The 24,991-nt window shown below is 43.9% G+C and overlaps 1 protein-coding gene across 1 annotated transcript in view; it reads right to left on the reverse strand.

Annotated features, from left to right (window-relative positions):
* ARFGEF2 (ADP ribosylation factor guanine nucleotide exchange factor 2) overlaps positions 1–24,991 on the reverse strand; it is a 96,719-nt gene that overhangs the window by 16,274 nt on the left and 55,454 nt on the right. The window contains exons 22-33 of the mRNA XM_066237316.1: positions 20,089–20,236; positions 18,648–18,747; positions 16,673–16,713; positions 16,401–16,570; positions 12,589–12,740; positions 9,037–9,209; positions 6,502–6,662; positions 5,151–5,281; positions 4,876–5,005; positions 4,121–4,256; positions 2,625–2,763; positions 2,463–2,517 (exon numbers count right to left, since the gene is read on the reverse strand). Coding sequence (XP_066093413.1) covers positions 2,463–2,517; positions 2,625–2,763; positions 4,121–4,256; positions 4,876–5,005; positions 5,151–5,281; positions 6,502–6,662; positions 9,037–9,209; positions 12,589–12,740; positions 16,401–16,570; positions 16,673–16,713; positions 18,648–18,747; positions 20,089–20,236 — 1,536 coding nt within the window. The remainder of the gene's footprint in view (positions 1–2,462; positions 2,518–2,624; positions 2,764–4,120; positions 4,257–4,875; positions 5,006–5,150; positions 5,282–6,501; positions 6,663–9,036; positions 9,210–12,588; positions 12,741–16,400; positions 16,571–16,672; positions 16,714–18,647; positions 18,748–20,088; positions 20,237–24,991) is intronic.

Consider the following 24,991-nt stretch of genomic DNA (forward strand, 5'->3'; position numbering starts at 1 on the left):
TTATTCCAAGTTAGAGGACATTTCTTCACATACGATTTTAACTATGAGCGTGACCAATTTTTTTAATGAGGTCAAGTTAAAAAATACCCTAGTGCAATAGTCAGCTTTCTTTAAGTTAACAGCAGAAGACAGAGTTCAATAGCTATGTATGGTGTCGAAGGGTACTAGACTTATGGGGTGAATCACTCTGTAAATCACATAAATGTCTAACCACTGTACTATGTACCTGAAACCAATATAATATTAACTGTCACTGTAATTTAAAAAAATAATAGGCTGGTTCAAAACCCAGCACCTGCCTGGTCAAGGCATATATGGGAGTTAATGCTTCCTGTTCCTCCCCCTTTCTCTTTCTCTCTCTAAAATGGATTAAAATCTAAAAAAAAAAATAAAGTTATAAAATAAAAAAACACCCCCCCTTCCAGAAAATGTTTAAATAATGGGCTTCATTGTTAAGTTGTTACATCCCAAATGCCTTTTGAAATCTAATGCCATTTTCGCTGTTTGGGAATAGAAGTTAATATCACAAACGCCCTTATAAACCAAAGTTTGTGGGGTTTTTTTGTATTTTTCTGAAGCTGGAAATGGGGAGAGACAGTCAGACAGACTCCCGCATGCGCCCGACCGGGATCCACCTGGCACACCCACCAGGGGCAGACGCTCTGCCCACCAGGGGGCGATGCTCTGCCCCTCCAGGGCGTCGCTCTGCCACGATCAGAGCCACTCTAGCACCTGGGGCAGAGGCCAAGGAGCCATCCCCAGCGCCCAGGCCATCTTTGCTCCAATGGAGCCTCTGCTGCGGGAGGGGAAGAGAGAGACAGAAAGGAAGGAGGGGGGGTGGAGAAGCAAATGGGCGCTTCTCCTATGTGCCCTGGCCGGGAATCGAACCCGGGTCCCCCACACGCCAGGCCGACGCTCTACCACTGAGCCAATCGGCCAGGGCCATAAACCAAAGTACTTTTAAAGTGAGGCCTGAATTAGAGCTTTATGTGTCTTCACACATTAAACAACTACTATTTCATTGGTGGAGAGAGGAAAGCACTTTATTTAGGAGGATAATGAATAAGGATAAGTATTTGTAACAGTGAAGTACCAGAACTGACCTGTTCAACAAGGGAGAATTCGCTAGATAAATTACAGTAATGTGCAGCTACTGAAAAAGCTGTTTCCAGAGAATATTTAAGAATATGGGGCCCTGGCCGGTTGGCTCAGCGGTAGAGCGTCGGCCTAGCGTGCGGAGGACCCGGGTTCGATTCCCGGCCAGGGCACACAGGAGAAGCGCCCATTTGCTTCTCCACCCCTCCGCCGCGCTTTCCTCTCTGTCTCTCTCTTCCCCTCCCGCAGCCAAGGCTCCATTGGAGCAGAGATGGCCCGGGCGCTGGGCATGGCTCTGTGGCCTCTGCCTCAGGCGCTAGAGTGGCTCTGGTCGCAATATGGCGACGCCCAGGATGGGCAGAGCATCGCCCCCTGGGGGGCAGAGCACCGCCCCTGGTGGGCGGGCCGGGTGGATCCCGGTCGGGCGCATGCGGGAATCTGTCTGACTGTCTCTCCCTGTTTCCAGCTTCAGAAAAATGAAAAAAAAAAAAAAAAGAATATGGATGCCATGGCCGGATAGCTCAGTTGGTTAGAGCATTATCCCAAAGCGCAGAGGTTGCAGGTTTGATTCCCGGTCAGGGCACAGACAGGAGTAGATTGAAGTTCCTATCTTTCCCCTTCTCTCTCTCTCAAATCAATACAATAAACTTTACAAAAAATATGGAAAAATGCTCACAAACTTAAGTAATACATTATGTGCCAAGTGAGCCCAAATTTCAAACATGTGGGTTACGTGTGTGTCGGTCAGTCACATAAAAAAAAACCTAGAAATATTTTGTGGTTTTTATTGAGTTTAACTTATTTTCCTAATATTTTTCTGTACTTTTGAAAATATGTTAATGAGCATACATAGTTTTTATTTTTTATTTTTAGATATATATATATTTTATTTATTTATTCATTTTATAGAGGAGAGGGAGAGAGACAGACAGACAGACAGAAAGGAGGAGCAGGAAGCATCAACTCCCATGTGTGCCTTGACCAGGCAAGCCCAGGGTTTTGAACCGGCGACCTCAGTGTTTCCAGGTCGACATTTTATCCACTGCGCCACCACAGGTCAGGCCTTTTTTAGAAAATATTCATTTTAGAGAGGGGGGAGAGAGACAGAGAGAGAGAAGGGGGAGGAGCAAGAAGCATCAACTCCCATTTGTGCCTTGACCAGGCAAGCAAGCTCAGGGTTTTGAACTGACGACCTCAACGTTCCAGGTCAACGCTTTATCCATTGCACCACCACAGGTCAGGCAGTTTTTAGATCTTATAACTTTTTTTACTCACTTCCCATCATTAAAGCACAAACTCTCTAGGCTGCTTAATGTTTTTACTCTACAATGAGATCAGAGAACCAAAAATAAAAAAAAGAATCTTACCAAATGTTTTTCTGATAAATCTTCCTCCATTCCCACAGGCCTCCATGTCAGCAAACTTGAGAAAAAGCAAGAGAAGGAAAATGATTACTGTGACAGGCAACCCAGAGCTTTAAGACACCCCTGAACACAGAAACAAGTAATCATAATCACATTAATACTTACACATGTGGGATGGTTGTTTTAAAAATATCCATCATACAATTGCATGTCTTATCCCAGACATCAGGACTGAATTTCTCTCCATTGGATATCACTAAGTTTTCTAAGCAATTTGTACCTGATCGAGCCAATTGCTCATTGTCTGCAAAATAAAACAATATCTATCAAAATAAAACAATATCCAACCAGATCGCTGATGCTTCATAGTATGAGGTGGAAACTATGCCACTGGTGGGTTTGTAGGATAATTAATGAAACATTGCTGCAAATAGTATTAAAAATTTGTCAAGTGAGATGTAAAGAGGAGAAATTATTTATCATAGCTTTACTGCTACGGATTGGATGAAGGTCAGCATTTTGCTACCTAATAATTAACTGGCTTCTGGTATGAGAAATGGTTAGAAGGAAAATATCAGAATAGTGGTTCTAAAAATTCACTCAAATTATACTTTTCCGATTTTTTCTATATCATTATCAACTGTTTTATCATTTATTTTAAAACTGAGTCATTTTTTGAAAAACTTAACTAAATTAAGACTTGACCTAGGCCTGACCTCTGGTGGCACAGTGGGTAAAGCGTCAACCTGGAAACGCTGAGGTTGCCGGTTCAAATCTCTGGGCTTGCCTGGTCAAGGCACATATGGGAGTTGATGCTTCCAGCTCCTCCCCCTTCTCTCTGTCTCTCTATCCTCTCTAAAAATAAATAAATAAAAAAAATAAATAAATTAAGACTTGACCTAATAAGCCAAAACTATTTATGGCATCCAGGTCTAATGTGCTCTATTTCCTGATACACACTAAACACCTAAGTACTTGAACAAAAAATGTCCATTGATGAAGCTTCTGATTTTGACTCCCACAGTACATTTAAAAAACATTATAGAAAATTTCAAAGATATACAAAAGTAGAAAGAATAGTAAAATATACAAAAGATACATCTTTTAAAATATAAAAATAACTACATCCCACCTTATAGAAATATTTTATAAATCGACTTGGTTGGAAGATTGTTTTTATGTTCTAATTAAATTTTTAAAATACAGTTTCACCAATTAAATGATACATTGTACTCCTTGGCATTACAACCCTGCTTTTACTTTTTATTTATTTTTATTTTTGTGTGTGACAGAGACAAGAGAGAATCAGAGAGAGGGACAGATAGGAACAGACAGACAGGAGGGGAGAGAGATGAGAAGCATCAATTCTTCGTTGCAGCATCTTAGTTGTTCATTGATTGCTTTCTCATATGTGCCTTACTGGAGGGGCTACAGCAGATCGAGTGACCCCTTGCTCGAGCCAGCGACCTTGGGCTCAAGCTGGTGAGCCTTGATCAAACCAGATGAACCCGTGCTCAAGCTGTCTTGAACCTGGGTCCTCTGTGTCCTCGTCCAATGCTCTATTCACTGCACCACCTCAACCCGTCTTTTAATATATGGAAATTTTTAATCTCTCAGGAAGCAAGATGTCAAGATAAATGATGCCTGGGGAAATAGAGTACCTTGTTTTACACACCACTGTAACTGTGCAAATACATCAGAAAGAAGAACTTCATTCAAAGCTTCATAAAACTGGGTAAATACGTCACAAATAGCATAAAGTGCATGATTGCAAGTTGTTGTCATCCACTCAGATTTCTGGAAAAACAGTAAAAAGAAAATGTTTAAAAGCCACTCTCTCCTATATACCACTGGCAAACTGTTCTGGAAAGCAATCTGAAAGTATGTATCAACAGCCTTATAAATGTTCATATCCACTGACCCAGTAAGACTACTTCCAGGAGTGAACCCTAAAGAAATGATCAAAGACAACTAGAAGCATCCTAAATCCCTTAAATAAAACAGGCCTAATATTTGCTGATATTATCTGACTACAACTTCACTAAAAACCCTTCTATTATGTTTTTGAAGGAACCAGAGCTGTTCCACTTTTTATTGATGTTCAAAAGTTGATACAAACCAGACAGGTAAGTGGACGAGTCAGGTGCCCTGCTGACTTGGCAGGTATGATGCCTGAGGGCCATGTGGGCAGAGCATGGTGATTAATCTCCTCTCACTTGTCCCCAGGCAAGGAGAGTTTCTTATACCAGCTGATACTGGTAGAAGAGTGCCAGGTGTTTCCATTTTTAAAACACACCTCAATGGCTCAGTATTTAAGACTTCTATGTAGACAAAGACCCCCCACCCCAGAGGCAGACAAAGGCCAGAGAGGTGTGTCTGCCACCTGGTCCAGGGCAGTGCTTTCATCACCACCCACCTCTGACTGTTGCTCCGGGAGTTTCATATTGTCAAAGATCCTGAACACGATTCTGAACAGGTCCTGCCACCAGTGCTTTTCGAAGGTGTGGCCGTAGCTCTTCATGATCTCAAACATTACTGTGAGTCCTCTGGAGGAAACAAAGCCAGGCGCAGAGGAGGGAATGGGGAGGAGGAACAACAGCAGAGAAGAGAGTGGGAGAGCAGGGGGTCAGGTGAGCAGGTGACTGAGGCGCATTCAGTGACGGGAAGGGCGCCACTGTAGGACATGGTTACCTTGTCCGCACATCTAGCTTGCACCTATTGATGATGCAGGAAAGCTCAAATAGGATGGGGAACCAGCCTCGGACCCAGACTCTGTCACCAGGAGCCACATTCATGTCATCGCTTGTGTATTCTTGCAGTACCTACAATAAAAGTCATTTCTCAGATGCAGACTATGCAAGCAAAAGGAACTGAAAGGGAACTACACAGAGGAAGGCCCCACACATGTCCTGTACTCTCTTAAAATTATCTATTTAGTGAGGGATGACTTAATACCTTTGGTCTTTTAGGAATGTTACTGCCTAAAATAATAGCAGCAGCAGCTACTATTACTGAGTGCTTGCTATGGGCCGGGAACTGTGAGGGTATTCTACGTGAATTAATGATTCTCACAATTCCAAGAGGCTGGTAGATATAATGGTCCCATTTTACAGATGAGTCAGCTGAGGCACTAAGAGGTTAAGTAAGCTGCCCAAGGTCATGCAGCTAAAAGCTGGCTGTCTTTCCACAGTCTGGATGTGAAGCCCTAGCTTTAGGATTTTAAGCCCTCTGCTCTGTAACTACTCTTGAAGTGGAACTGTCTGTCGTAATGGAATTTGTTTATCAACTCTGGTTATCTAACTCTGTGCTTCAGTTAACTCCTGCACAGTGGAGATATAATTACCCATCTCATAGGTCGGCTGTGGGGATTAAATAAATTAACTCACAGAAAATACCTAGAATGGTGGCTGACATGTAGGAAGTGCTTAGGCAACGGTGGCTCTCCTTATCATCACATCTTAATGGGCTGTTGTGGGGACCAAACATATTCTCTTAGGGGTTTACAGTTCTGTAAAGAATGCTTCAGAAATCTATATAGACCAACGTAGTTTGGTTGGGCTTGTTTCCACCCAATTTCAACATTTTGAGACTGTCATTTAAGCCAAGCAGGCCTCTTTAGATAGGTGACATATAACAGAAAAACCCCAAACATTTCCAGGAGAAAATAAAAGGTGATTTTTCAGTGTGATTTCTCAGCCACATCACAATAGCATGGTATTACTTCTTAAAAGGGAGGTTTGTTTTCTTTTAAATAGAAAGGTCTAGATTCTTCAGCTTTGCCAGAATTCAAAGCTAAAATACTATTATCTTCTATAATACAATTTGTAGGATACCATATAAAAGTTCAGTTGAAGAAAGTAATTTCATATATACAAAATACACAAAAGGTGTAACCCCCACTATGGCAGCATTTTGAAATAAACACCTAGTTTAGGGCAAACACACATTTCTAGAAGTGTAGACTGGAAGCTGTCAGAAGCGAGGGTTTTGGCCCACGCTCCTTTCCCTCAGCGCCCACACGAGTGAGAGAGGAGAAATGTACCCGAGGCCTCTCGGAGACGTATTTCGCACAGAAGCGGATGAGCCGGATGGCTTCCATGCTGGTGTCAGGAAAAGCGGCGTTGCAGGCAAACTCTGACAAGCACTTCACAGCATCCTGAAAGGAATCGATGGCCGCAGGGAAATGGTGCTGGAAAATAGTTGCTGGGGAGACAAAGGGACATTAAAAAAAATAAGACCAGGATTCAGAAGGAATGAAAACACACACACACACACACACATACACACACACACACACGAGGATTTCTTTTGTGAAAATCTAACAAAAGCATGTCAGCATATCTGAAAGACAGTGTAAATTATTCAGGAATAAGTGCACAAAGTACTGTTTGGGCTAAACTGGTTCCTGAGCTCAAGCAATGATGTAAAGATCTAAACAGTCATTCATTCAACAAACATTTGAGTGCCAACTGTAAGCAAAGCATGGTTATGGGCCATGGAGACACAGAGGTGATGAATCAAACTTCCTTCTCTCATGATATGTGTGCTCTAATGGACAAGACAGACAACAATCACCTAAATCAATACAGATGCAAGATAATCTCACGTAGGGAGAGTCCTGGATAAGGGACAGATAAGAGGGGCTGGTTAGGTTGGTGGTCAGGGAAGGCCTCTCTGAAAAGGTCCTGAAAAATGTCCCTTAGGTAGTGAGAGAAGGCAAACCATGAGAAAACCAAGTTGCACCAGCATGCCAAGGTGTCCATATAACTTACGCCATGTTAACTGGAGCTTGAGAAACCACAGAAGATCTAAACACTGACCTGTGTGTAAGCTGGCCCACAGTGGTCTGCCTGCCAGAGCTGGGCTCTGAGCAAGGCAGGGGGCCCAGTTCTGTGGTTCTGAGCATACCCCTCAATTCTCTGGTTGTTTCCTTCCTAAGACCACAGCTTGTGCTACCTTGCTGATGGAATTTTGTGACAATAAAGAAGGTTAATGAGTTAAAGGTTAAAGTCAATCTAGAAACCTAAAGTTTTCAAAACACTAAAAATATCACCTAAGAGAAATATATGAGTGGAAAGAAGTTTATAAGAAGTTGAAAGACCTCAAAAAGATGAAAGGAAACCTAATGCCTTACAATTTCCATGAAGACAAGGACCAATAAACATCATGTTGCGGGAGCACAGGCAGGACCAGAAGCTTCCGGTCAGTCCAGGGTGGAGGGACTCAGCACCGGCTCTGGGCTGAACTGCCTGGTGTGCTCCTGCTCCACCATGTCCTAGCTGCATGACCCCAGGCAATTTGTTCTACTTTATTCTTTTGGAGCCTTGGTTTCCTCTTCAGTAAAACAGGGGGAAACAACGGTGTGGTCACTTCTCGCTACTATGGTAGTTAGGTTCTATAAGGCGGCTATGAACAGTGAATGAACAAATAGTGAACTATTGCTCCTAGGGGAAATACACAGATTCCTGCCAGCCTCTGGTCACAACATCTTCACCTAATCAATACATAACTTTGCTTTATGTGTGTTTCTGCTTAAAGATACCTTATTTAATACATATTGTTGATTCGTTAACAATGAACTCATAGACAACAAAAGCACTATAACTCAGGCCTGAATGAAGTTTATCTAAACAGGAGTCCCCAAACTTTTTACACAGGGGGCCAGTTCACTGTTCCTCAGACCGTTGGAGGGCCGCCACATACAGTGCTCCTCTTACTGACCACCAATGAAAGAGGTGCCCCTTCCGGAAGTGCAGCAGGAGGCCGGCGGGCCGTAGTTTGGGGACGCCTGACATGTGTTTTCTCTGTAAGGCACTTCACAGCCTTCCTGTGCTTAGGGTCACTGGACAGCACTTTAGCACTCTGCTTCAGGGCATTTTAAATGGCAGAGTCACCAATGATAAGACAAAAATGCAAAAAACATGGCAGAAAGTATACCTCGAAAAGGATACCTGTTTATTTACAGTAAAAGAGCAGAAACAAGAAGGCAGAGTATTGCCTTTCTCAACCCCAGCTGGGAACGTGCACTCTGGGTGACTCAAGTATGTCACTGTTCTGTGCATGTCCACAAATGACCACAAACGTTTTGGGAGCACTGTTTCAGGGGTTACATATAAATTTTAGCAAGTAAGTTAATTCACAAACATGGAATCTGCAAATAACAAGGGTTGCCAGTATTTCCTTCCTAGGGTTGTTGTGCACAGGTCTAAGCACGTGTCAAGAACTTAAAACTCCACCTGGCACATTATTATATCAGAATATAGGATAGGAATAAAATATACAAGATGTAAGTAGTCACTCTTCTTTTTTTTTTTTTTTTAATTTTTTTATTATTTTTTTATTATTCATTTTAGAGAGGAGAGGGAGAGACAGAGAGAAGAGAGACAGAGAGAGAAGGGGGGAGGAGCAGGAAGCATCAACTCCCATATGTGCCTTGACCAGGCAAGCCCAGGGTTTCAAACCAGCGACCTCAGCATTTCCAGGTCGATGCTTTATCCACTGCGCCACCACAGGTCAGGCAGTAGTCACTCTTCTAGATGAGCATGTGGGAAGTCAGGGAGGAAAGAGAGCCACTTACTGACAATGTGGCCTGTGGTTTGGAAGGCTAGCTCCACGATGTTCCCGTCGTGATCTGAGGCTGCCTGGTGGAACACGGCAAAGATGTTCTTCCAGCCTGAGCGGATGTTGGCTGCCTGGGAGTTCACCATCTGGGCGATGCAGCGGATCACCATGTCCCGGATGGTCGGCGACCTGAGGAAGGAATGGGACAGCCACGTCATCTCTACTTTGGACAGCAGGGAAACATATAAACACAGTTCATCACGTAGAAGCAGCACTTAAAATATTTTTTTAAAGCACGCAGTGATCCACATTCACTTAAAAAAAATCAGACAATATCTGACCAAAGCTTGGTCATGAATATATTCCTTTGGACTGATTTATAACCAAAAGGGGGGACTGTGGACGAAAAAGGTGGTTTTATGGAAAGTAACCGCACAGGGTAACTGATCATAAGTTCCAAACGGGCCAGGTCAAGGTGAGCAGTCAGTCATGCCCAGGCAAGACTTGTCCATTGTTTCTGTGCATCTAGTTCAACAGACCTTTAAGAGAGCACATAATCTTGTTAACTATCCTGTAATCCAAATCCCTGCCTTGTAATCTTCCTTGTGTTTCCTACTTAATTTCACATACATAAAAGAAGCCGCAAAACTATTATTCTCCAGAGCATTTGAGATCTTCCTCCCTGGCATATGTTGGCAGTATGCCTCAAATAAACGCTTACACAAATTTTAAAAAAAGTTAAGAGGCAAAAAGTAGTAAGATAATTACTGTGTCAGACAGGTGCCTACACAGCAGCCATCTTCCCACCTCCTTGATGACTTCATCTCGGTGGCAACATGCCAACCTCAGGAAATGGATTGTAAACAGTATAAGACAACATGGCAATCTTGTTACACGAGCCAGGTCATTGATTTCCCAGCCTCCCTTGCAGCTAGGGGAGCTACATGACCTGTTCTGACTAATTAGATGTCAGAGAAAAATCAATGGGGACAAGGAGAAGAGGTTTCTGGGAAGGTTTTAGCTTTTGTCTTAAAAGGAATACACATGGCAAGCGTGGCCCCCTTTCCTTATTTTCATTCTGAGCACAGCATGATGCCTGTAGCTAGAGCCTCAGTCCACCAATCACAAAACAACAGGCTCAATGATGAAAAGTGATCCTGTGGATGGCCAAACAAAGAAACAGAAAGAACCTGGGTTCTTGATGACAATTTGCACTATGCAACCAAAGACCAGACTGCCTGCCACTCATTCACTAAGTAAACAACACATAGCCTTGTAGTTTAAACCATCGTTGGCTGGCTTTTCTGTCCTACCACAATTGACTAATACACTCGTAATTCTGCCACCCAGAGATAACCATTGCTAAATTTTTAGTGCTTCTTCTTTTAGATTTTTGGGCAGGGATATACAGTACATGTATGGAAAACACATATACATGGATGGGAGTATATATATCATTTAAGACACAAATATATATACATATATATTTGTGTTTTGTTTTGAGCAAGGAAAGGTTTATTACTCAAGAAGGCCCAGCTCAAGAAGATGGGAGAACTAATTCTCAAACCCATTTTCAGTGAGTCTGGAATTCAGGTCTAAGATGCAATATTTTAAATTTAATTATTACAAAACAAAAACAGAGATAGGAAAAATGGCCCATTTTCTGAAGCTGCAAGATGCAACATAGTGTTATCTTGTTATTTGTATTGGCATAAATGTCATGTAACCTATCGAGACATAGACAACTAGGGGGTGGACTCTATCATCTCACAAAGAGCAAGAAGCAAGGCTGCACAAACCTATGGCTTCCATAGCACTAGCTCTGAAAGCCATTAGAACTGCTTTCAGGTTGCAGACTTGGCTTGCAAATTTCATCTGGTTTAGGACATCATTCATGTTTGACTGCTGGACCCATTCTAACTGATAACAGAAAGGTCATGAAGAAAAGGCAAGGAGAAAGTCAGAACAGTTAAAAATTAGCTAAAAATCCACAAAGTAAATATGCCACCTGTAGATAATGGAGGGGACTTTAATATATAATACCTAGGTGACTTTAATATATAATACAACTAAGTTCATGGTTGCTTCCCTATGGGGACAAAGCAACTTCTGGACAAGAACTATATTTATTAAAATAGTTTTTGTCCAACTGTTAAAAGTAATATATGAAGACATTACTAAATATTTTGGAAAATGTGAAAAAATAAAATGAAAAAAATTTCTTTATATGATGCTGTAGTATTTCATATGAAGGAATATGTATCACTATCTTTATTGTGATACTGTCTGTCCAACTCTATAATCTGTCCTCTACACTAGGCTATCAAGCATTTCCCAAGGAGGAAACCTTGTATTATTTAAAAAAAATTTTTTTTAAGTGTAAGCACATGCAAGAGAGAGAAAAGGGGAAGGAGAGAGATGAGAAGCATCAACTTGTAGTTGCGTCACCTTAGTTGTTCATTGACTACTTCTCATATATGCCTTGACCGGGGGGTTCCAGCTGAGCCAGTGACCCTTTGCTTAAGCCAGTGACCTTGGGCTTCAAGCCAGCATGGGATCATGTGCTCAAGCCAGCGACCCTGAGCTCAGCTTGCACTTAAGTCAGATGAGCCTGAGCTCAAACAGGTAACCTCGGGGTTTTTTAATTTTTATTTATTTATTTCAAAGATTTTATTTATTCATTATAGAGAGGAGAGAGAGAGAGAGAGAGAAGGGGGGAGGAGCAGGAAGCATCAACTCCCATATGTGCCTTGACCAGGCAAGCCTAGGGTTTTGAACTGGCAACCTCAGCGTTTCCAGGTTGATGCTTTATCCACTGCGCCACCACAGGTCAGGCCAACTTTGGGGTTTTGAACCTAGGTCCTAGTGTCCCAGGTCAATTGCACCACCACTGGTCAGGTAAAACCTTGTGAATATTTTTAACAGCTGCCCAATATTCCATGTTGTGGCCGTACTAACACTGACTTTAACACTTGTGTCTATTTAGGTGGTTTCTGTTCTTAAAAGCTATTTTGTGTGACTCACATTTTGTTGTATTTCAAATTAACTCCTTAGGGGACAGTTAGAGAATTACTGAGTCAAAAGGCACAAAAATATTAAGTATCTTGATGTATATTGCCAAAATTCTTTTGAAAATGTTTATAGGAAGTTACAGTTCCACTGACAGTGTGTGACAGTGCCTGGCAACATGTGATTCTAAACTTATTCTGTCCCTTTTCAAATGCTGGGTGGGCATCAGCAGGACAGGTGGGGAGGGCCTGGTGTTAGATGAGGGATTCTGGTGCCATCAGTGACAGCAGCCAGACACACATGCTGCTTCACCACGAGGCCTCAATAAGGATGTGTGCCATAGTTCTATTTGCAGTGGCATAATGTGTCCTATGAGAAAGGTTACACACAACTCTTAGTGTGATTTACTTAGAGGCAACAGATGTAAATCAGCATCTGTTCATTTTATTTGCTTCCAGCAACAAGAGATGAAAAGATTAACTGTGTGGTGAGGAGTAAGGGGTATTTTTAGGTCCCAGCGGGGAATTTGACCAAAGGTCTTTCAGAACAACGCACATACCTGTTTTTCTTCATGATATGCTCAAAGGGCCTCAGAAAATCTTTCTGGAAACGAAAGTTGGCTAGTTCTCCCTTCTCAAGAAACTTCATGGAGAGTTGCCTCAATGAGTCAACAGCAAAGATAGCCACGTCTTCATTCGGGTTACAGCCAACCTGAGCAGGAACAGAACGCGAGGTGAGATGGGATCTCGTTCCCAAGCGGAAGCAGACAGTCTTCTGAGGTGGTGGAAAAAACAGAGCCCCAGAGTGAGCTGCCCAACTTTCCAATCGGTGCTTAACGGCACCAATTAGACAGAACTGACATCTGCAATGAAGCTGACAACCAGGAAGTGCTTAATTACTATCTGCCAGCCTGTGTCCCAAGCTTGCCCAGAAGCGACACACAGACAACTGAGAACTGGCTGGTAGTCTTGACAAAAGAACTGCAGGTAGGCCCTGGCCGGTTGGCTCAGTGGTAGAGCGTCGGCCTGGCGTGCAGGAGTCCCGGGTTCGATTCCCGGCCAGGGCACACAGGAGAAGCACCCATCTGCTTCTCCACATCCCCCTCCTTCCTCTCTGTCTCTCTCTTCCCCTCCCGCAGCCGAGGCTCCATTGGAGCAAAAAGATGACCCGGGTGCTGGGGAAGGCTCCTTGGCCTCTGCTCCAGGAGCTAGAGTGGCTCTGGTCGCGACAGAGCGACGCCCTGGATGGGCAGAGCATCGCCCCTTGGTGGGTGTGCCGGGTGGATCCCGGTCAGGCACATGCAGGAGTCTGTCTGACTGCCTCCCCATTTCCAGCTTCAGAAAAAAAGGAAAAAAAAAAAAGAACTGCAGGTAGAAAAGGAACTTACACAAATCAATGTCACCCCCCTCCCCAAAAAAAGAAGTCCCACTGAACGTGAAATCTAGACTTTGAAGAGTTGGGAAATGTTTACCAAACTCTTGGATAATCATTTCTAAAAGAAGAAAAAGATTCCATAGCCATCAGCCAAAAGGACTGAGGGACACACAAACAGTTTGCTCTGGCTTAGCTGTCACAACGTGGGCAAGGCACGGGAATGGAAACGGTTCAGTTTCTTTCTCAAGCAAGTTCACACCAATTATGTCAACTGGTCTACTAAGAATACATTTACCCAGAACAGTGGGAAAGATGGTTGCTGAGGGAGCTGACTTTAGAAGACAGTGTCACCATTTTCTCAGTAGACAGCTGCTCTGGGTCATCCACAGGCTCTTGCGACTGTCTCCTTACTGAGGGTCCAGATGAAAGGTTACCTCCAGAGAGGCCTGACACACTACCACAGGGGTAGTCAACCTTTTTACACCTACTGCCCACTTTTGTATCTCTGTTAGTAGTAAAATTTTCTAACCACCCACCGATTCCACAGTAATGGTGATTGATAAAGTAGGGAAGTAACTTTACTTTACAAAATTTATAAAGCAGAGTGACAGCAAGTTAAAGCATATAATAATAATTACTTACCAAGTACTTTATGTCGGATTTTCGCTAAGTTTGGCAGAATAAATCTTTATAAAACAACTTACTATAGTTAAATTTATCTTTTTATTTATACTTTGGTTGCTCCACTACCGCCTACCATGAAAGCTGGAACTCCACTAGTGGGTGGTAGGGACCAGGTTGACTATCACTGCTGTACAACCTGACCCTGTATCATAAGTTATTTTATCATAAAATGTGGGTGAGCTCGAGGGCAGGAACCTCACCTGTCCACTGCCTGGTACAAGGCCCTCAGGTAGTTTATTAAGCAGATGGTGTAAGATACCTTTCTTGGAGATAATAAAGGAGCAAAAACTTTGATTAAGTGATGTACCATGTTAGAAGCAAGACTATCTCTGACAATGCCCCATTTCAATGGGGTCCTAGAACAGGCCAGCAGCTGCCCATAAGAGCCAACAGTGCCCAATTCTTCCTTAACCTATATTTAGTGGCATATTGCTAGCTTTAAATTGGTCCCTGTGAGGTATTTACAACACAGCAACTGGCAGATGCTACAAATCACTTATCAGTACGCTACTGCTTGTTCGATATCTAAGGGCAAATGAATTCTTTTTTGGGGGGAGGGTTTGTTTGTTTGTTTTAACATAGAGAGAGAGTCAGAGAGGGACAGACAGACAGGAACGGAAAGAGATGAGAAGCATCAATCATCAGTTTTTTGTTGCGACACCTAAGTTGTTCATTGATTGCTTTCTCATATGTACCTTGACCGTGGAGCTGCAGCAGACCGAGTAACCCCTTGCTCGAGCCAGTGACCCTGGGTCCAAGCTGGTGAGCTTTGCTCAAAGCAGATGAGCCCAAGCTCAAGCTGGCGACCTCTGGGTCTCGAACCTGCATCCCAGTCCGACACTCTATCCATTGCGCCTGCTCAGGCGGCAAGTGAATTCTTATGATTTTCTTCTATTCAATGTAAAAAGAGTTATTCTCTTTTGGATAAACTGTTTTTTACCAATATTATCTTTAAGCATCTCTTTTACAACTCTATCTCCAGGCTTGGGAAAGTTTTTTTTTGAAATCATGAAATGTGCCCTGGCCGGTTGGCTCAGCGGTAGAGCGTCGGCCTGGCGTGCGGGGGACCCAGGTTCGATTCCCGGCCAGGGCACATAGGAGAAGCGCCCATTTGCTTCTCCACCCCCCCCCTCCTTCCTCTCTGTCTCTCTCTTCCCCTCCCGCAGCCAAGGCTCCATTGGAGCAAAGATGGCCCGGGCGCTGGGGGTGGCTCCTTGGCCTCTGCCCCAGGCGCTGGAGTGGCTCTGGTCGCGGCAGAGCGACACCCCGGAGGGGCAGAGCATCGCCCCCTGGTGGGAAGAGCGTCGCCCCTGGTGGGCGTGCCGGGTGGATCCCGGTCGGGCACATGCGGGAGTCTGTCTGACTGTCTCTCCCCGTTTCCAGCTTCAGAAAAGTATTAAAAAAAAAAAAAAAAAAAAAAAAAGAAATCATGAAATGTGTTTTGGTAGGAAACAATGTTATTAATTTTTTTAAATTCATTTTAGAGAGGAGAGGGAGAGACAGAGAGAGAGAGAGAGAGAGAGAGAGAGAGGAGAGACAGAGAGAGAAGGGGGGAGGAGCTGGAAGCATCAACTCCCATATGTGCCTTGACCAGGCAAGCCCAGGGTTTCGAACCAGCGACCTCAGCATTTCCAGGTCGACGCTTTATCCACTGCACCACCACAGGTCAGGCCGGAAACAGTGTTATTAAATTGTTACTTTTCCCTTATGAAGCAAATGATATCACAGATACATACATACACACATGTAATAAACATATATTCTTCTGATTTCTTTGTTTGTGGTCAATATATATGTGCATTGTGTCTGCATGTATATAATGGAGCATCTAGTGGAGAGACAGCTTAGTCTGGTTTCTTCTTGGTAGTTCAGATCAGAGAAGTCTTTTGGTTATTTCTGCTTTAAAACAAGTGTAGTTTCCTCGATGAAAGTTGAAGAGTGGTGGCAGTGGAAGTCAGAATATAATAAGTAGTGACATTTAATAGTGAAACTGTATGGAACATAATCTTTTCAGAAAGCCCTTTAGGATTTCATAATGCTTTCAAACACCAATATACTTGTCAAGTTACTATAATGATCTTTGGAGTGTTAGCCTACATCCTGGATATGGGATATGAAAGTTTTTGCAACACCACTGGATTCTTAATTCATTCTATCAATATGGAAGTATACTATTATTCCTATCAAGCTGTCCTTGACTCTTCAGGGAAAATGAATGATAGATCAGCACCTAAATGCTCAATCACTTTCTAAATTTAATTGCCTGCTTGTTTTTGAACATCAATTGAGTGGTTTTAGAATTTGAAGAGTTACCTTATTGAAGTGATCTCCAATCACATGCCATATTCGGGACCACTGCAGTCGGATCCGATTCATGTTGTAGTATGATATCTCCACAATCTTCTGCAAGCTGAACATGCGGGGATGATGGGGGGAAGCCAGCTCATCCATGGACACAGCACATAGCCAGCGGACAAAGTCAACTACAGGCCAGATCCAACAACACACACACAGCCTTGTTAGTAATGGTCAGACAGTCACAACATGAGGCTTCTGTAGTTGTCACCGGGGAGTCAAATACATACCTATTGCATTCCCATCCAGTCTAGTAGATCCAGTAAAAATTCTAGAAGAAAATTCCAGACACAATAAAATAAAAATTAGATTTGGAAGCCCAAGTTTCAATTTCAAACACTTAGGAAAGGGAGAAAGAAAACATTTCAGGTCTGGTATTTCCACTTTAAAATAAATGATGAGGCATCAGATGTATAGAACTGGTCAATGAACTGAGCTGAGAACAGAAATGCTCATACTGATAGAGAAAGCGACACATCAGAAGAAGGGGGGAAGAGTTAAAACATAAGAGCATGTGATGCCTGACCAGGTGGTGGAGCAGTGGATAGAGCATTAGACTGGGATGTGGAGGACCCAGGTTCGAGACCCCGAGGTCGCCAGCTTGAGCGTGGGCTCATCTGGTTTGAGCAAAGCTCACCAGCTTGAACCCAAGGTCCCTGGCTCCAGCAAGGGGTTACTCAGTCTGCTGAAGGCCCACGGTCAAGGCACATATGAGAAAGCAATCAATGAGCAACTAAGGTGTCACAACGAAAAATTGATGATTGATGCTTCTCATCTCTCTTCATTCCTGTCTGTCCCTCTCTCTGACTCTCTCTCTCTGTCCTTGTAAAAAAAAAAAAAAAAAAAAAAAGAGCATGTGATGTCACAATAGCGAGAGTGATAGAGCGAAGACCTCCAAAAAGCTGCTCTCCTATAAGAGCAAAAAACTGGCAAAATATTACCAAAGTCAACACTTTCAGAACTGAACTTTGGAATTATCAGAGGCTTGTAAAAATGTTTAAGAAAATGGTTGAGCCTGGCCTGTAGTGGCACAGTTCATAGTGTCGACCTAGAATGCTCAGGTCACTGGTTCAAAACCTTGGACTTGGCCCTGGCCGGTTGGCTCAGTGGTAGAGCGTCGGCCTGGCGTGCAGAAGTCCCGGGTTTGATTTCCGGCCAGGGCACACAGGAGAAGCGCCCATCTGCTTCTCCACCCCTTCCCCTCTCCTTCCTCTCTGTCTCTCTCTTCCCTCCCGCAGCGAGGATCCATTGGAGCAAAGATGGCCCAGGCGCTGGGGATGGCTCCTTGGCCTCTGCCCCAGGCGCTAGAGTGGCTCTGGTTGCAACAGAGCGACGCCCCGGAGGGGCAGAGCATCGCCCCCTGGTGGGCAGAGCGTTGCCCCCTGGTGGGCATGCTGGGTGGATCCCGGTTGGGCGCATGTGGGAGTCTGTCTGACTGTCTCCCCCGTTTCCAGCTTCAGAAAAATACAAAAAACAAAACAAAACAAACAAAAAAACCTTGGACTTGCCTGGTCAAGGCACGAGAAGCAAATAATGAACAACTCAAATGAAGCAAATATGAGTTGATACTTTCCATTCCCCCACCTCCTCTCTCTGTAATATCAACAAAAATCTTAAAACAAATTTAAGAAAAATGGTTGCATCTCAGTATGAACAGTGAATATTGTGGCATTTTAAATTTGACACAATTTGGTCACAATGTTAAAGTTGCAATTTTTTTTAAAAAGGTCATGATGCAATTCAAGGTCAGAATTCAAATGAATGTTAAAGCTATTAGTAGTTGTGGATCACGTATGACACTTCTAACCTTTCTTAGCTTGAGTGATCTGAAACTGACAACATTTACAACACAAATAGTAGGAATCCTTCACCTAGTAACAATACAGAGCAGCGATTTTCAACCAGTGTGCTGCAAGAATTCCTAAAACAGTCAATGCCTGACTATTTAGTCAGGGGCACTGACCTCTTTTCCCTTAGATTATAAAAAAAGTGACCATACCCAACACAACAGCCATCCAGGGTGAATGAATTAAAATTATATGTATTTCTTCTGTAAGATCAGAAAATATTAGAAATTTTTTTTGTGTGCTGCAGAATTTAAAAAATCAATTTATATGTGCCATGAAGTGAGAAATGTTGAAAATCGCTGACTAGAGGATGCCAAGCCATCGAGTAGCCCAGCTTCACTGGAGAACAAATCATTACCTGTCCACAGCCACAACCACACTCTGCGAGCTGGTCTCACCAACCGATTCCTGGAGACTGGCCATCTGCCTTTTATCCACGCCACCACTCACCAGATTACCTGAAACACAATGCACAGGAGTAACAGTGCTTCTGAAACAGTCAAGTATTCAGAACAGTATCCCATAGCATCAGTATGCAGACAAAAGACAGAAATGAGAATCGTTTGTAGGCGAAAAACCCAACTGATGATGGAATAAAATTAAACTTGGGTTTTGGCATTTGACTTTTAAAATGCATTTTTACTACAATTTCCCTTGCTTGTATCAACCATCTCCTTTTCACGATAGCCTTCTATATTTTTACAGTATTATTAGATGACTATACTAAGGAAAACATACTTGAATTAATGGATACTAACCCAGAGCACTCAGAATATGGAATGGCTTATAGCTGCTGAATGTTCAGGGCAATGTTCCAGGATTTCACTCCAGTCACCTCACCCGCACCCTAAGAACAGGTGCCGTTACAACCCCCCATTTTCAGAGTCCATGCTTCTAACCAGCACACTATTCCAACCACTGTTTGTGGGACCTAGGGGCCTGCTCTTTGCAATCAGTGGCCTGGATTTGAAACCTATCTCTGCCACCTGCTTCCCGTGTGACCTTGCTCAATTCACTTCACCCCCTGTATCTCACCTTCCTCATTTACAAAATGGCAATAATAATCCCAGTCTCATTGAGTTAAAAATATATAAACCTAGTGTTTAGAATATGGCCTAGCATGTCTGTCTGCTCTATTTACTATTTTTTTTAAATTTTTATTTATTTATTCATTTTAGAGGAGAGAGAGAGAGAGATTGAGAGAGAGAGAGAGAAGGGGGGAGGAGCAGGAAGCTTCAACTCCCATATGTGCCTTGACCGGGCAAGCCCAGGGTTTTGAACCGGCAACCTCAGCATTCCAGGTCAACGCTTTATCCACTGCGCCACCACAGGTCAGGCTATTTATTATTATTATTACTGTGTTAAATCACCAATGTCTCTCAATCTAAGGTATAGTCAGAAATAATTCTATTTTCATAAGAATACCATTTTAAAAAGCCCCCCAAATGAACAGGGAAGAGGGGTTGATGCTACCTCTTAAAATCTAGAGATACATACCCACTCCTCTAACAGCAGGAACTAAAACTGTAGCATTTCTAAAACAAGTGGTCTTTCTCCCAGTATAGTTGCATGTATAGAGAGAAAAGTAATGCACCCTGCTGACTTTGATAAAAACTGCATTTACTTGCCAGTTTCATCACAATTAAGATTGCTGAAGCAGCACTTCCGTTAATAAACCTACTGTCAGCTGGCACAGAAGGAAGAGACAGTTTACATAACAGTCCCGATGAGACAAGAAGTGTTTCATTCCGAGTAACTTGAGAGTCTGTGACAGCCAGCTGCGGGGCCCAGTGACTTACCGAGGCCTAGGCCCATGAACTCTTCTCCTGCCAACGTGTGGCCCTTCAAGCTCCCTTCTCTTTCTCGCCCAGACCCAGACAGGTAGCGGGTCTTCACACCGGTTCCTATCAGCTGAGCGAGCTCCAGCTGGCTGATGCATTTCAAGATCTAATGAAAAAAAAAAGCATGAAGAAATGAGTTCCCATTTTATAGCCTGAAAAGGGCACTGTGATCATAAATCAGTCATTGAAAAGTTCTTTGAAACACACAGCTTTTCAGGTGAGAATAAAATCTAAGGTCTTTGGATGGCTTCCCTTGTCCTAGAGTGTGGGTCTAGATGACAGACTTCACTTAAAAAAAATAATTAAAAAAAGAAAGAGGAAATGGGCAAAAGGAAAGCTGGTACAATGGAATTATGCCATATAAATGTTTAATTGTGCAAAGTTAATAAGCACTCAAGACAGAAAGAAAGGGTATTTGACTGGAGAAGGAGATTCCACCTACCATGCCACTCAGTAAATGCATCCCCTTCTACTCTATACAACACACTAGCCTCCCTGCTGCTCCTTTAACTTGACATGTCTAGTTCTACCCCAGGGCCTTTGCACTTGCTGATCCTATGCCTAGAACATGTTCCTTATGTTCTTCCCCAGGGTACACTCTTAAGATTCCCAGCTCAGGCATGAGTCCCTCGGACAGACCTCCTTTGAGATCACACACCTTCCCCTGGTCACACACTTTTGGCATTATATCATATAATTTGCTCATTCTTTGCTTTTAGTACCAACAGGGCATTAACTCTATCTTGTTCACTGCTGAATCCTCAGCATTTAAAAAGTTGTGCTATTATTTGGTTAATTGAATGAATGAGCATGTGCACTAGAATGGGTGTGCAGCGGGAGAAAAGACTTCCTTCCAGCCCTATGGGGTGGTTCTGGTGCTTGAGAACACATACTTGTACGCAAGCCCTCTCTCATAGAAGCTTACCTAAAAAACCAGAAATTGGTTTCAACTTCTTCTGGAGGAAAAACTAGCACAGAACTTACAGAACAGTGCCTTTCCAAATCCAATCCCAGATTGTAGTACTCCACTATACCACTGAGCACTGCTGAGTGTCTTTACCTACAAACTGCCTTCCTCTTGCCTAGGAGAGTACTTACTTTAACCAAAGAAAGGCATTCCCTGATTGGCCCATACAACATATTACTAAATTATTACTAGTAAACTATTAATGCCTTCCCTTTTCCAGAAGCTAGGGATGGCTGGAATCTCAAGTATGTCAATAACACATGCGGCCTGACCAGGCGGTGGCGCAGTGGATAGAGCGTCGGACTGGGATGCAGAGGACCCAAGTTCAAGACCCCGAGGTCGCCAGCTTGAGCTCATCTGGTTTGAGCAAAAGTCCACCAGCTTGAACCCAAAGTTGCTGGCCCCAGCAAGGGGTTACTCGGTCTGCTGAAGGCCCGTGGTCAAGGCACATATGAGAAAGCAATCAATGAACAACTAAGGTGTTGCAATGCACAATGAAAAACTAATGATTGATGCTTCTCATCTCTCTCCGTTCCTGTCTGTCTGTCCCTGTCTATCCCTCTCTCTGACTCACTCTCTGTCTCTGTAAAAAATAAATAAATTAAAAAAAAATAAAATAACACATGCGGCAAGAAACTTACTGGCTCCAATCTGATTTCTCAAGGCTTCTGACCCATCAAATAGGTAATTAATTCAATTTTAATAAATAGTTCCAGGTGCTGCTATAAGCTTGACAATCAGCAGGAACCCCACAAAGATCATACCTCCCAGGTTTAAATAAATAAAAAAAAAAATCTAGAAGAGAAAGCATTTATTCATTGATTCCCTAGGCATTATGACTCCTCAGAAGACAGGGAATTATATCTTTAAAAAAGCACCCAACTAAAAAAAAAACACCACCATCCTCCTCCATCTTTTCTAACATGGATATTCCAGAGTTGTGACAGAGGAAGGAAAGGCTGGATGAAAAGGGACCAACATCTGTGCCATGATAGTCATGATAATCACTAACAACTGCTGAGTTCTTAGTACTTGTCAAACACAGCTCCTAAATCCTTGTCTGCATATGATCTGCTTTCATGCTCACAACAGAGAGGAGGAAGGTAAGGGTCAAAGACTAGGTAATCTGCTATGCCCTACAGGCAGGGAGGGGTGAGACCAGCCCATACCCCGCAGTCTGGCTCCCAGCCTGTCCCAGTTGTCCATAACTGCTCGATCCCTATGGGGGGAGGAGGCTGATAGCAATTTTCTGTGTTGGCATCACAGTCCCTACCACTCAACACCTCGTCTGTACTTTCTGGTAACAGTTTTTTTTTTTTTTAAATTTATTTTTAGAGAGGAGAGAGAGAGGGTAGGGGGAGAGAGAGGGAAACAGAGAAGGGGAGAGAGACAGAGAGAGAGAAGGGGGGAGGAGCTGGAAGCATCAACTCCCATATGTGCCTTGACCAGGCAAGCCCAGGGTTTCGAACCAGCGACCTCAGCATTTCCAGGTTGACGCTTTATCCACTGCGCCACCACAGGTCAGGCTACCGTCTGTACTTTCTAGTTTCCTCTCTAAGACAAAAAGTAATATACACAAGATGGTAGAGAAAGTAGAAAATATCATTTAAGGAAAAAAAAAAGAAAATAAATCTCCCTAATTCTATCACTCAGGTAGGACATTAATATTTTTGTTGAACTTTTCAATCCCCATTCTCTGTGGATATGTGGCATAGGGGTGATGGCTCACAATTTTTTTTTTTTTTTTTACAGAGACAGAGAGAGAGTCAGAGGGATAGACAGGGACAGACAGACAGGAATAGAGACAGATGAGAAGCATCAATCATTAGTTTTTTGTTGTGCGTTGCGACTTCTTAGTTGTTCATTGATTGCTTTTTCATATGTGCCTTGACTGCGGGCCTTCAGCAGACCGAGTAACCCCTTACTGGAGCCAGCGACCTTGGGTCCAAGCTGGTGAGCTTTTGCTCAAACCAGATGAGCCCACGTTCAAGCTGGCGACCTCGGGAGTCTCGAACCTGGGTCCTTCCGCATCCCAGTCCAATGCTCCATCCACTGCGCCACCGCCTGGTCAGGCTCACAATTTTTCTTTTTTTTTTGTATTTTTCTGAAGCTGGAAACGGGGAGAGACAGTCAGACAGACTCCCACATGTGCCCAACCGGGATCCACCCGGCATGCCCACCAGGGGCGATGCTCTGCCCCTCCGGGGCGACGCTCTGCCGCGACCAGAGCCACTCTAGCGCCTGGGGCAGAGGCCAAGGAGCCATCCCCAGCGCCCGGGCCATCTTTGCTCCAATGGAGCCTTGGTTGCGGGAGGGGAAGAGAGAGACAGAGAGGAGGGGGGGTGGTGGAGAAGCAAATGGGCACTTCTCCTATGTGCCCTGGCCGGGAATCAAACCCGGGTCCCCCGCACGCCAGGCTGACGCTCTACCGCTGAGCCAACCGGCCAGGGCCACAATTTTTTTTTTTTGGTATTTTTCTGAAGCTAGAAATGGGGAGAGACAGTCGGACAGACTCCCGCATGCACCCGACCGGGATCCACCCAGGACGCCCACCAGGGGGCGTCGCTCTGCTGCGACCAGAGCTACTCTAGCACCTGGGGCAGAGGCCAAGGAGCCATCCCCAGCATGCTCGGGCCATCTTTGCTCCAATGGAGCCTCGCTGTGGAAGGGGAAGAGAGAGACAGAGAGGAAGGAGAGGGGGAGGAGTGGAGAAGCAGATGGGCGCTTCTCCTGTGTGCCCTGGCCGGGACTTCTGCACGCCAGGCCGACGCTCTACCACTGAGCCAACCAGCCAGGGCCTCACAATTTTTTTTAATGACTTTTTATTTAATATGCTGAGACCATATTCCCAGAGTATTAGTTTGTTTTTTTGGGTTTTTTACAGAGGCAGAGAGAGAGTCAGAGAGAGGGCTAGGGACAGACAGACAGGAACGGAGAGAGATGAGAAGCATCAATCATCAGATTTTGTTGCGGCATTTTAGTTGTTCATTGATTGCTTTCTGGGGGGGGGGAAAGCATATGTGCCTTGATGGGGAGGGGGGTACAGCAGACCGAGTGACCCCTTGCTTGAGCCAGCGACCTTGGGTCCAAGCTGCTGAACTTTTTGCTCAAGCCAGATGAGCCTGCGCTCAAGCTGGTGACCTCGGGGTCTCGAACCTGGGTCCTCCACATCCCAGTCTGACGCTCTATCCACTGCACCACCACCTAGTCAGGCACAGAGTATTAGTTTTTAATAATATTTTTATCTTTCTTGTTCTAAAGTCCCTTTTAATCTATAGATCCCCCTTTCATCTACTATTTTTTTTACAATTCATTTGTTGAAGAACCTGGTCGTTTGCTCTGAGGGCCTGTCATATCCTGATTTGTAGATGGCGTTCTCATGATCATTATTTACTGTGTTCCTCTGACCCCCGTATTTCCTGTAAACTGGCAGCAGAGGCTCAGACCGACTCAGGTTTGAATTCTGGGCAAACCAGGCCAGGGAGCACACGACGTCTGGTTGTCTCTCCTTTCAGCAACGTCATTTTACATGGCCATAAGACATTCTAAGGCACGGGTCCCCAAACTATGGCCCGCGGGCCACATGCGGCCCCCTGAGGCCATTTATCCGGCCCCCGCTGCACTTCCGGAAGGGGCACCTCTTTCATTGGTGGTCAATGAAAGGAGCACATTGACCATCTCATTAGCCAAATGCAGGCCCACAGTTCCCATTGAAATACTGGTCAGTTTCTTGATTTAAATTTACTTGTTTTTTATTTTAAATATTGTATTTGTTCCCATTTTGTTTTTTTACTTTAAAATAAGATATGTGCAGTGTGCATAGGGATTTGTTCATAGTTTTTTTTATAGTCTAGCCCTCCAATGGTCTGAGGGACAGTGAACTGGCCCCCTGTG

The sequence above is a fragment of the Saccopteryx bilineata genome, chromosome 6 (genome assembly GCF_036850765.1).
Source record: "Saccopteryx bilineata isolate mSacBil1 chromosome 6, mSacBil1_pri_phased_curated, whole genome shotgun sequence".
NCBI lineage: Eukaryota > Metazoa > Chordata > Mammalia > Chiroptera > Emballonuridae > Saccopteryx > Saccopteryx bilineata.